General features: G+C 49.3%; 1 protein-coding gene across 4 annotated transcripts in view; it reads right to left on the bottom strand.

Moving 5' to 3' along the window:
* Calx (sodium/calcium exchanger 3) overlaps positions 1-12,814 on the bottom strand; it is a 70,738-nt gene that overhangs the window by 43,186 nt on the left and 14,738 nt on the right. For 2 of the 4 annotated variants that reach the window (XM_076900493.1, XM_076900498.1), the window contains exons 3-4: positions 5,750-5,842; positions 3,969-3,985 (exon numbers count right to left, since the gene is read on the bottom strand). In XM_076900493.1, the coding sequence (XP_076756608.1) occupies positions 3,969-3,985; positions 5,750-5,842 (110 nt within the window). The remainder of the gene's footprint in view (positions 1-3,968; positions 3,986-5,749; positions 5,843-12,814) is intronic. The other 2 variants (XM_076900514.1, XM_076900507.1) reach the window with 1 other exon arrangement.

Consider the following 12,814-nt stretch of genomic DNA (forward strand, 5'->3'; position numbering starts at 1 on the left):
CGAGTCTTCCCGTTGGGCCTGCTCGCACGAGTATTAATATACTCGTACGCGAGGAGCGTCCTCTTTCAAGGATCCCTGAACACGTGGCCAATCGACGCCCACGCGAGCAAGAGTCTTGAATGGGCGCGTTTACAAGCGACGGCCTTTTACTCTCGAATCGACGTATCAACCGAGAAGAGCTTCGCGATAGCTTATAGCCACGCGAGTTCCACTTATTTGAACGAATGCCAGGCGAGCTGAATTTCTGCCAGACTCCAATTACTTAATCTACTCCTCCTCTTCGAAGAGGAAGATATCCGTAACGCCACGCGACTACCATTTTTTTTTTACCTTCGATCGCTCTCGTTTTTTACGAGAGCATATTTTTCTTCGAATAATTTATATCACAGACAGTGTCGCGTGGCTCAGAGGTTACGAATCGTCGCACAACAGCTATCCCGCTGGTTAAGAGCTCGGATATCGGCGAACTTGTCCGTTTATCTACGCGCCAAGCCGTTATCGTCGACGATTCTTTCCCTCCCGGCTCATTCAGCGAGTTTCGAGGCCAGACGAAACGTGGGCCCCGGTGAATGAACATCCACGACGCGTGCGACTCATCCAACCGTTATCGAGCCCCCACAGCCAGCCTCCTCTTATCGTCCGCCTATCGAAGCCGACGCGTGACTACTCGCGCGATAACCAGCCTCATTTCCCGTATCATCGTCGACCTTCAGCGTAATTGTCTCTGATTCACGCCCGCGATGCCGTCGCGGAATGCGGACGATATCCATTCTGATAGCGTGATCGCATCGTTGCTTATCTTGAGGTCGCTGTTTTTTTTTGTTTTTTTTCTTTAACGATTCGAGCAGCGATGTTATAAATAGTTGCGCGATTAATCACTCTTCCTCTTTATTTATAGAACGCGTGTTTATCCGCGATTTTTCTTGGATTCTACGACAACAACGATTGCGCGTGTACCGTCTTCCTACGATAAATTTTGCTTGGTCTACTCGTAGCAACCTTTCGTATGTGCAAACGTAAGTTGTTCAAGAGTAACATCGTAGAGCTGTTGTATGTTTTGTACCGTGGTTTTCGACAATTAAGAGCGAAAGAAACGAGCACTAGAAGAGCAGTTATTGTCAACAGCAGTTAAACGATGCCGTGCGAATCCACTTTGAAAAGTTTTCCCGAAAATCACATTTAATTGGGCTCTCAGAGCCCTTGGTAAACACCCTCGAACACGTAACCCTCTCGCGAGGCACGATGGAAGATCGCGAAGTAACGAGGTGCCCAGCGCGAGGCTTAATTAACTCTAACGATCGCGTCATCGCTATCTTTAAACGCTGACTGCGGGAATTCCGCACGCGTTCGTTATCAAGCCGACGCGGGCGTCGAACCATCGCGATTAAGCTCGCGAGTATTCTCGATAAGAGAGTGCTAACGTGTAAATAAAGAATCAGCTCTCGATTGTTCGTTATCAGCGTCTGGCGAGGTTCACGGCCAACGATCTCGACTGTCAGGGATGTTCGTTATCGCGACGAAGACACGCGATCCAATCGTTATTCGAGCGCGTGCCATCGCTCGACGATATCTTTCGTTGCTGTTCTTTCTCCAAATTACTAGCTGAGCGTATGTGTTTGCGAATTTGATATAGTTTTGGAAGTTTTTCGATGCGATTCAGAGCCATGTTTTTAAAACAATCTCCTCCAGCTGCAATGAGGATTGCAGAGCCAGGAAATGGAAATCTGACTGTTACGACGATGGTCACTCCCAGCTGCGTTTGACTCGATTTTAATTAACCTGCCCTCAGAGATGGAATGATATTTCTGGCGCGACGGGACGGACTTTCTTTCCCCCGTGGACGCATTTCGTTTCACGGTCGCAATTACCAAACGATGCAATCACGAAACGTCCCACGGGCCGTCGAAAGAGCGATCGAAATCGAGACAGCTTCCGCGACAGTTGGCGAACTTTATCGATCTAAATGATAATCGATGCGTGTCCACGCGTAGTTCTTCGTTCGCGAACCGCAGAGCGATCCTAGACGCGAAACTTCGAACGATGAAGTTGGGTTTGAAGTTTCTAATCGGAGCGGTTCATAAAATATTAATGATTTTTTCAAAGTTGTCGAAGAAGCTTACCAGCTGGCAGGTGATCGATTTAATTAACGTCTGGCAGGTTGCTAGTTCTCGAGACCGCGAGGCTGACGGTGATGGTGATAAATTATAACCTGGATAATTATCAGCCCCGCACCATGATCGAGGGAAGCAAACGAATGAATCAAATTTTCCACTGACTCGAAAAGTAGCAACGCGTTACGAAAACTGTTCAATATATCGACGAAAGAATTTATCAATCGTTTTATCAATCGTTACGCATCGTTGCACTGGTACTGTTGACCTAATCGAGCCCCGGAAGAATCGATCTGCGGTCAATTAAGCGCCATATCGAATTTCTTAATCAACCCCGGTTCAGTGCGGCCCTCGAACCAGCCGTCGACCAATTAGCGAATTAATTAGCTCAGAATCGGTTACAAGTGGCCCACTGCGATACAACCTAAAGTCCACGAGTATCGTCGATAAGATCGTTTTTTATTCGAACGAGAGAGTACCGTTTCTCGATTCGATCCTTGTTGTGTTCGATGGAATTCTTCTGAATTGCAATCTGACGAACGCACGCGTCCACTGGCGTGCAGAGTCGACTCGTGGCAAATATAGTGTCAAAACGGTGGGACAGGTCGAACGATATAAAACGGCGCAAGATTATACCAGGCAAAATATATGCCAATGCATATGCATGAGTCCCGGGTGGGTGTAGCCGGTGCACGCGTTACGAAACCTCGTAATATGCAAATCATGGCCAGTGACACTGGCACCAGGGAAGAAGCTGGATCCCGGATACGGAATTGGCCCTTTTTTACTCGCAACCCCGTATAAACGTTCCTCCCAGCGCAACCGTTTCCTCGTTTCGAGCTATTTGAAAATCCGTCCCGTTCCCTTCGCCGCCCTCGCGACACGCGTAACCATTCGATCGATATCGGTTAGAAACGCTCTCATCGATAACCATTACGTTCGATTAACCGACGGGACACGCGATAAAATGTATACGAACCGCTCGTGGCACTCGATGTAACGAGCCGCTCGATGATATCGATTTACGCGACGCGATGATCGTACTCCAACGATCCGTTCGACTGTTTCTCGCCACTCGAGATACATTTAAATCGCTCGATTCTCCTTCAACCCCCAGCTCTACTCTGGATTCAATAACTCCCAAGAAACATCCGTTGGAGAAGAAGGTTGCAGCCTTCGGTGGTTTCCATTTACATTTTAATTCTCGAAGGATTCGCTCGGTCGACTTTGAGGATCCACGGACAAACAGCCCGTGGGCATTGAAATTTGCCAGTGATGGATAGCTCAGTGGCGTTCCTCTGTCGGTTCGCGTCATAAATCCGAGGGTTCGCGGTTGATCCAGGGATCGATCGTTGCCCTGGTATTCCGAGGATCAGGAATTTAGTAGTGGATTCTCTTCTAAGGGGCGTTTCGTCCGCGACGAGCATCCGTCGACCGACGCTCAGCCATCCGTCGTTGTATCCTCGACGGGATTTCTCGTTATTGGTGTCACGGGAATGCGTGCAATCGATGTCCTCCTCTTTATTAACGATACTCGCCACGAAAGTGCACCGTTGCACGCTGTCTGCGATTTTTCTCGTTCATTTTATTCGTTCACGCGTTTCTACGCTGCGATACTGTTCGAGCGAGCGGAAATCGGCGCGGTGCACTCTTTGCTGAACGAACGAACGGACTTCCGGTGAGGTAGTTCAGTGGTCGAGGTAGATGTTTGGTAGATTGGTAGTTTATGTGGGAGTAGCGTCTACTTGTAACGAGTTCTACGTCGTTCGATGCGAAGTGAAGCAGCTCGATGAAGCGAGCGACAGGCTGGGTAAATCGATAAGGTCCAAAGTAAATGATCGCTCCGTTGAAACTTACGTCCAGTCACGTCGGATCCAGTAGCGTCAAATGCGTAGGACAGTTGTACAATTAAGGATCACTCTTGCTCGATCGACATCGCGGCGAGCATCGTTCGAAGCGCGCGTTGTCTTTGCTCTGTTCGCGATTATTTTTCCTCCCGGTGTTTGCTTTGTCTTTCTCTTTTCTTTTTTTTTTTCTATTTCCACGCTGACGATAAATCAGTTTATACGGAAGGACGTCGTCGACCGACGCGTTCTCGCCATTTTTCTTCCTCGATCGATATCTCTACGTCCCGTCAGCTCCGCGATTTATGGTCCCGCGCCAAAAAAAAAAAAGAAAAAAAAATAAAACAATCGAACGCGAGTCGAATGGAAGCCTCGTTCGGTTTCAGTCGCGATCCGTCGACCGGAAATGCTAATTTCACGGGAGCGCGTGCCGCGAGAGGAAGAGTTGGCTGGCTTTGATGACCTTAAAACGCCTGGGAATTCCAGTCGTGGAGCTCGTTTAGAAAGACGCCGCTCGCGAATCACCGACCACGATTACCCTTAATTTTCCGACAGTCTCTTTCCCGGCTACGGCTCATTTAACCGGTAACTGTCGCGAACAAAAGATCCGCCTACTTTTCATCCATCGAATCGCCGCGCTCGTTAAGCTTCGAGTCCCGCGCAATTAGCCGAATCGAAGGCTCCTCTCGAATCGCATCGATTCGAACGGCAACGACGCCTCGATCGGCTGATTTATTCAAACGATTCGAGGTATAAGTTTAAGAATAATGGAAATATCACGCGAGAAGAGTGAAATTCGATTCAAGTGAATTATCGTAGACGTAGAGAGCAAACTGATATAAAAAAATGGTCCAAGAATGGTATTCACGATTTGATCGACGATATTTCTACGATCTCCGTCACGCGAATCGCGAAGCACTCTCCTCGTTCATCGTCGATCTAATTGGTCGCGACCGTGGAAGCGTCCAATTAGAATTGGTCGATCGACAATTCGAGGACGTCTTAGAAATCCCCTGATCCTCCACTTCTCGATCCCAGCTACCCCCAACACCGCCACTTTCGCCCCGATCAAGCTCTAAAGTTCCTCCTCGTCGTTCGTTCTCTCCCCGGGTCTTCTTTTAATCAGCGAAATTGCTGGAGGCCCGTTAATCGACTCGACCTCGCCTACCTCCGCCAAGGATAAATCAAAGAGGGCGACGCACGACCGTGACTAAATAATTTAGGGCCACCCTCCGTTGCACTTAACCGAAATGGGAAATCAGAAACTTCGTAGGACGGGAACGAGAAAAAGAAAAAAAAGAGAAAGAAAAAGGAGAAACGAACGAACGATCGAACGAGAACACGAGTATTCGATTAAAAAAATTCTCCGCAAGTTCGCCATTGGTTTTCTGGGTCATTCCCTCGGCCACGCTCGGATCCTCTTTCCGGCGACCGCCACGCCCTTCCTCTTTCTCGCCCGCCACGGTTACACGTACGACTCTCCAAGCGTCCCTCTAAATCTCGTTACGTTTCGATTTTCCCGTTATTCCACGACCTTCGCGAGAATCGAGACCACCTCGTTGACCCAATAAACCTGGACTTTCGAAGCTCCCGCGTTACCAGGTAGAGCGATTTTTTTTTTTCTTTTTGTTCGCCATTCGAAACTTTTTTAAATAGAACTTCTTAAGCGCGTATCGATCGTTGGAAGAAGAATGGCAGCGGCAACCCGTCGAGCGATTTCTCCGCTTGTATGCACACATCCATCGATACTATTCCACGCGGAACTGATAACGGAAATCGGAAGCAGGATACTCACCTCCTTGCAGCTGCGGCTCGCCCAGCTCGACGTAGAACAACGCGTCCTTCTCGTACGAGTCCTCCTCGATGATCGTCAGCTGGATCGCTTTTCTGAAAGAAACAGAAGCGAACGCCGTGATAATCGAACGAGCTGGAGTCGACTGCATCGTCTGGCAAGTTTCGCGGTTAGTCGAACGCGAACTTAGCCTGAACTTTGTATCGATAAAGAACCTCGTCTGCGTTGCGTTCGCCATTGTTGCTCGTTTAGTAGCAGGTGCCCTTTCGAAGCAAAATTACGTATTAATCCCCACGATCATCCGCGTGATGAGTTTCGTTATCGATTACAGAGATTAGCATCCATAAATCGCGGAGACACTCCTTTCGATCGTCTCTCGAAACGAACTGGCTGGGAATTCCGATCGTTACTGCGAATCGACACGCGATCAGGCCCAATAAGCGCGAGTTATGGCGACGTTACGCTTAACCAGCCGGTATCTGTGTGTTACGATAGAGACTGCGTCAAGAGAACGTAATGTTCGATAACTAACTGCGACGTATCGCGTCATCCTACTCCACTCGCTTATCTCAATGAGAACTTGGGGCCATTAAATAATTTAGCATCGCCTTGAGCGCTCGAGCGTTCTCTTTCGAATCGATATAGTCGAATATGGAGTCCAGACCGCGCTGTATCGAATCGATAGATTGTCATCGCTCGCGATCCACGGTTCCGTCGTTAACCCTTTGAGTACTGAATTATTTGGAGACTTTTATGCACATATAACGGCATATATGTAAAGTGAAGGAATCTTGAGATATCAAAAAACCTATCTCGTGGCACAGTGGCTGGAAAAATTGGAGTATTTATAATAGTTCTTTTTGACCAATACGAACCCAATTTAGATTTTTTTACTTGAGACATAAGAATACATAATGCAATATATCCTTTCATTTCATCCACAGTTACTGGAAACCACTTTAGGTTTCGTTTATTTGCACCTTCTTTCGCAATTATTTGACTGGCATATCTATTCGTTTCTTCTACTATCATTTTCCAAAAAATGGAAAATTTTTGAAATTTTAGAACTTGGTCTAGCACTTTCAATGGTGTAGGATTATCACCTAATTTGCGCAGGTACAAAGCATTGATTCCAGCTATTTCTTGAAATTGTTTTATATCAGCAAGGTTTTCTTTTTCTCCCCAAATCCATTGTTCTTGCGATGCTTGCAATGTTCTTGCAAAACTCAACGCCTACTACTCAAATTCAGATGACGAGTCAGACTCGTCCACCGTAACCTCGCCCAAGTAAACAGATGACGAGTCTCACTCGTCAAATGTACTCAAAGGGTTAATTAACTCTCGAAGCAAGGACGAAACAGCCGAAACAAATGATCGAGCACGGATAACAGGGGCTGGTGAAACGTATTAGCAGAGCGTGTATCGTTCCTCCGCGAAAGTGTTCGTAAGCGGCGCGACGGATGGAACGGGGTCGCTTGGAACGCGAGTCGATGAGATTCGACGTTGTCGGAGCCAGATGGCACGGTAAATTGATTTCGCTGCTAGTCTGAATCGATTTGAATTTCAAATTCCAACGTCTAATTTGGCAAAAGCCGACGGATCGTTCGGCCTGTCGGGCGTTACTCGATTATGATCGTGTACGCGGAGGCGAGGCTGATTGAAAAGTGACTGGACGACACGCCGTTGACGTTTCGTGACCCAAGAGAGTAACGATGTTTTCCGTTCGCCTCTCGATTTTTTTTATTGTCGCTCCATTGCCGCGTGTGCCTTTCGAATTACCGCCTGCTACGACCAACGACGAAACGTTGTGCCTCGAGCGCGTAAAAATGACCACGGTTAATTCCTGGGCGATATCCACACCCCCTCGACGAAGCGATCGTCCCAGTGTCCCTTATTTTTAAAAGTCAATCAAAGCGAAACGATGCGATGACGTATACACCTCGCTCGATTCCCGTGGCTGTTCGAAGGCGAAGTCTTCCTGAAATAGCTCTGTGACCTTAGACTTGAAGCCACGTCGCGACGATAACCCGCTGACTTGGAGTGTGCGGATAGTTCGCGGCGACGAAGTATAAACCGGATCGATCGATATCTGCTGCTCGTGGTTGCACACACGGACCAGCGGAAGGGAACAGTTTCGACGTTCTCCAAGCAGAACTCGTTCGAGCAATCGAATACAATAATCATCGCTGATCGACGTTGGTTGCACGCGATTAAAAGAGGCTCTCGTTGCTTCCTGTAACCAGATTCCATTCCAGTAGAGTCTGTTTAAATTCTAGAATAATCGCGAACGCAATAATCGCGCGAATCAATAATCCTTGTCTCTGAGGGATTAGCCAGCGCGGATAGAACGCGATCTCTCCTACTCCCATTTCGATCCACGTGCCCTGTACGTGCCTCTACGGGCGTAATTTGCGGTGTTGCTTCGACCACGTTATGAACACTGCCCAGCCAGCGACGACCACCCCGTTCGAATGTTATTCAGGCTGGCGCGCGATGGCCGCCGCGTGAACGCAAACGTGCATTAACCCAGTTAGGGCTGTTTACCCTAACTAGCGCTCTCGAACGTCATTCCCGTGCCCCTCGAAATCAGCCGTGCGCCAGCCGTTTCGCACTTGGACACCGACGATCATCGAAAGATCGTCGAGAGGGCTGTTCGAGCGCGTCGCGACGCGAGCCCAGCCCCCCCTGCGACTCGAGATCGATCAATCGGTTCGAGAGTCGCTTCTACGGATTCGTAGCTAACTATGACGCTCGCCTGTTTCGTAGAAACTGAACCAACGCGAAGACTAGAGGAGTTTCAATGATTTTGATACGTAAAGTGACGAATTAGAGGATTCAGTGACGTGAGAGGATCTTCGAAAGAGGAAGGTACCGTTTCGACGCGATCAGAGTATCCGAAAATGGCTGTTGACGTTGGCGAAGAAGAGTCGCGATCGTTTTTTTTAGCAATTCATCGAGGACGTGCTTCTATTCACGGCGTTCTATCTGATTCGGTAACAATTCAATTTTCGTATCTCATCTCGAGTGTTCTGGTCAAGGTTCCGCCGGAAAACGACTCTCGTTGGCCTTGCCCCGTTGCGGGGACAATTCTCGTATTGGCGGATCGTTTGAACGCGATAAAAATACCGCGCGCGTGCCCTCGTGCACCGTTTCCTGCCTCCGTTGACCGACGTCGATCGATCCTTCTCCCTTCCTTTCCACGCATCGAGGCAGAGCTTGGATAAATTATAAAATCACGTTTCTTAATATCTCGAGAGCCGTTTGGCGCGTTCGCTTGATAAATCAGCGTGGTGAACCCATCTCGTGTTGGTTTACGAGCGAGCGTTCGAACAGACAGGAAGGAAGCGGTCAGTTCGCCTTCCTTCTCGCTTCGTCCTCGACTCTCCCCGCGGCGTGGCAACGAGTTCGATTCATCGACGATCCGTGCGGGGCGAGCCAATCCAATCTACACGGAATTCGATTTTTCGCCTGCGACTCGGATGCGAACGAGCCTGGATAAATGGAATCGGGAAGTTGCGTCGATAAAGGAACAGGTTCTTGGATTTTTTAACGCTCGAGGTCTGCTTGCCTCGAATTATTTGTTAACGCAATCGCCCGTCCAGTGAACGATATTAAAGGTGAATGCGCGAAAATCGATAGCTCTTCCTGGCCATAGAATATCGCAGCGCCATTCCTGCACAGAGAGCCATTCGTTCGACGGAATTTGCTTAATACGAGGCAACGTTCCGACCGTTTCGCGCGGCGCGAATCACGCCGACTGTTCAGCTTAATTAAAGCGGCGAAATCTCGCTAACCTGGTATATACGATGTCATAAATATCCCTGGTGGACGTCGAGGGGGGGAGAAATAGCGCGAGGCCAAGCCAACCGAAATACCTCGGGACAAATCCTCGCGGTCTGCTGACTGAAGCCACGGGAGCCCAAGGATACGTTCTCCTGCTATCCTTTCGTCGCGTGTACAAATCCGTCAGGCTTCGTCTCCTCTGAGCGCGTATCAAAAATTTAAGCTCGACCAATCTCCTCGAAACTAGGAGAATCTGGATTTCGCGGCAGATGTTTCTTTCGAAGGCTCTCAGGCCGGAATCAACTGCTTCAGTCTTCTGATCATACGGTTTCCGTCTTCGAGTAACGAAGCTCGATGGAATCTCGACTGTTCGATTTTTGCGAACGATTCTAAAAACGAAATTGAGCACACATTCCACGCGATGAACTAGTTTTGCACGAGAGAACGCGGAGTGAAATCAGTCGCTCGAGAAACACCCTCTTGGGACTCGCGATAACTGCAACACAGTCGAGCGAACTCGAAAAATGTGAAAAAACTTTCCTCTCGCCGTTGAACTCGCCTGGACGTTTCTATTGGACCGGAAGATCGTCCATAAATCGAGTTACTTAAATTTCTCCCGGTTCAGAACGGGAGGCGTTCAAATTGCGCAACATGGTAACGGTTGATGAATGAAAATTTAATTTTAAATGAGACATCAAGCCGTGGCCGAGCGCCAGGGAAGTAAACAGGCTTCTGCAAACACTTTTTCATTTCCGCTGGCCCGTCGAGCGGCACTGGTAGCTTCCCTTGGTGGCTCGTTTCCCCTGCGAAACCCTAACGTACAGCTCGAAGCACGTGTTCGGAGGATAACGAGAAATCGATAACCGTGCCACGGGAGAGCAAAACATACGCGACTCGAAAGGATTCGCGAAAGCCCAACCAAGCTGCGCTACCTCCAATTTTTGCTACATCCACGGGCAACCGCGGTAGTCGACCACACTTCTGTTTCCGGACCAACTAACGTATCGATGCGGTTCGTCGAATCGAGCCATCGATGTCGCGGTTCAACGATGAAAAACCACGGCTGGCTGTTGATAAAGCTGCTCGACAACCGAGTGGAAACTCGCAGTTAGTCGAGAACGTTCCAGCGAGGTCTGCGCTCGACACGATTCGCGTCCAGAGGGATCTTCCTCCGCGAAGACGCGGCGCGAAACTCGCGGAAATCGCTACGAGAGATCGTCGTTTCGCGTGTATCAGGTGTACCACCCGGCTTCGCGAACTTTCAGACGCGTTTAATAATTCAGCGACCCTTCGGGGCGTGAAGATTTATTGTTCGAGGGACACTGGGAGGGTGAGTGGCGAAGGGTGGAAAGTAGCTAGATCGCTGCGATATGAGATATTCATGGCTAAAGTGGACGAGCCTCGGGTTGTCCCAGCGCCTGAGACGAGAATCGAGTTCCAGCATCGAGCGTTTGCAACCGGAAACTCGTGGCGCGACGAAAGTTGGACAAGACGGGGGAGCAGGATAAACGGATAACGGGCACGGTGTTTTCTATTCGCGCGCGTAACGAAGCTGAATGAAAAACGGCTGGCACGCTCGAAGACGGCTGGCACGCGGAGAGTCCGCCGTCTTTTGCGACCACCCTGTCTATTGTCGCGAGCTGCGCCGCCTCTGGCGTGTGTGCAGCCTGCAGTTTGCTCGCCGCGAAGCCTCCCCCGAAGTAACGCTTGCACCACCGTTTCTGCATAATGCACCAGCGTGACACGTACCCACGCGCGTGAACCCATTAGTTTCGTAGCAGAAAGGACCATCGTTCTTTCATGACTTTTTTTTCACAAGAATCGCCCATCCACGCTTCCAATTGGCATTCTCGCAGATCTTTCTGAAGCTCCGTCGAAATACAGCTGGTAACAGGATTTAAATGTTGAACTGGGGGAGGAGAAACTTGAGAGGAAGAGTGAAGTCTCTTGGAAGATTGTAGCTGCGATTATTATTGGACGTTGTCTGCAGAAAGTTCGATCGCGTTCACGGTCAGCGTGTCCATGTTGAGTCACGCATACGCGCAGCCACTCGATTCGATCTTTTATTTGCGAACGCTACGTACGTTGCCTTTTTATCGAGCTTCCACGACAAATATTATATAACTGTGTCTCAAAAGAGCAACGGTGAATCGCGACGCCAGAGACTCCCTTTTCTCTCTCAGAACGGTTTTCGAGCGGAACGACTCGCTTCCGCGAGCGTTTCCTGAAGGAAGTCCGGCTAAAAGCGACTGGATTTCCCACCGTTTTTCCAGACCCGTGCTCTTCGACGATCCGCGCGGAAAATCGCCTACGCGCTCGCTCTAAGGCTTCGAGATTAAACCCTCCTCGTTGACGTGGCTCGCGCATTGTTGTTGCTCGATCGCGATTCCGCATCCTTCTAATCGCGACGCGATTACGTGTCCGTTTTCGAAGTGACGCACTATCGTTCAACGATACGCGGCGGTTAATTTAGGGTCGCCTGAATTTCTCGAATTTCGCGGGCCACGTTTCCGCAAGTTTCACGTCCGCGTTTCGTGACGAAGTTTCACGAGAGCCTCGAGTGCATAACAAGTGTATACGACTCGAGGCGGGATGGCGGGGAGGAATAAAACGGAAACGAGAACGTTGTAAACGAACTTGTTCCTCTGTGTCAAAGAACACCCTTAATTTCCTTGTAATTGGACCCACTTGCGAGCAGCGTATTTACAAGGCGACGCTGTGCCACGGTGGAATGTCAAACGGTTATGTTCTTTTCGCGAGCTGTGCACGCGTGCTCGCCATTAAATAATTTCGTTAGATTTTTTTTCGAGCGACTCTCCTCGATGCTGAACGAGACGTGGCTCGCTCGAAAACCTGCTCGAGTTGTCTGGCGGGCGATCATTCTCTAAACGAGCCCAGGATTAATGGATCGGATAGAGTTAGGGTGCTGCGCGCATTGTTGCTTTACGCGCGGTGATTAGTCAGACAATGCGCTCGTCTCTGGTCGCGGATTCGGTATTTATCGTTGGGCTCTTCTGTTACCTATACGCGGCTCGATAATTAATTTCCCGTTTAAATAAGCCCATCACCCGGCGGCCATCTAATTAATCAACCCTCCTCGCGTCGAACAACGCTAACGAACTCGTGTCAGTGATGCACTTCGAAACGTCCGCAGAGATAACCGGCTCGAAAAGTAATTGTTACGCCCAACCCTCTACGATTAATTGATACGTCGCGTAATTAATGCGCTGCCCTTAATTAACGTTCCAGCGGTAACTTCGTCGTAGTCCTTCTCCAGCATCTTC

The sequence above is a fragment of the Xylocopa sonorina genome, chromosome 1 (assembly GCF_050948175.1).
Source record: "Xylocopa sonorina isolate GNS202 chromosome 1, iyXylSono1_principal, whole genome shotgun sequence".
NCBI classification, from domain to species: Eukaryota; Metazoa; Arthropoda; class Insecta; order Hymenoptera; family Apidae; genus Xylocopa; species Xylocopa sonorina.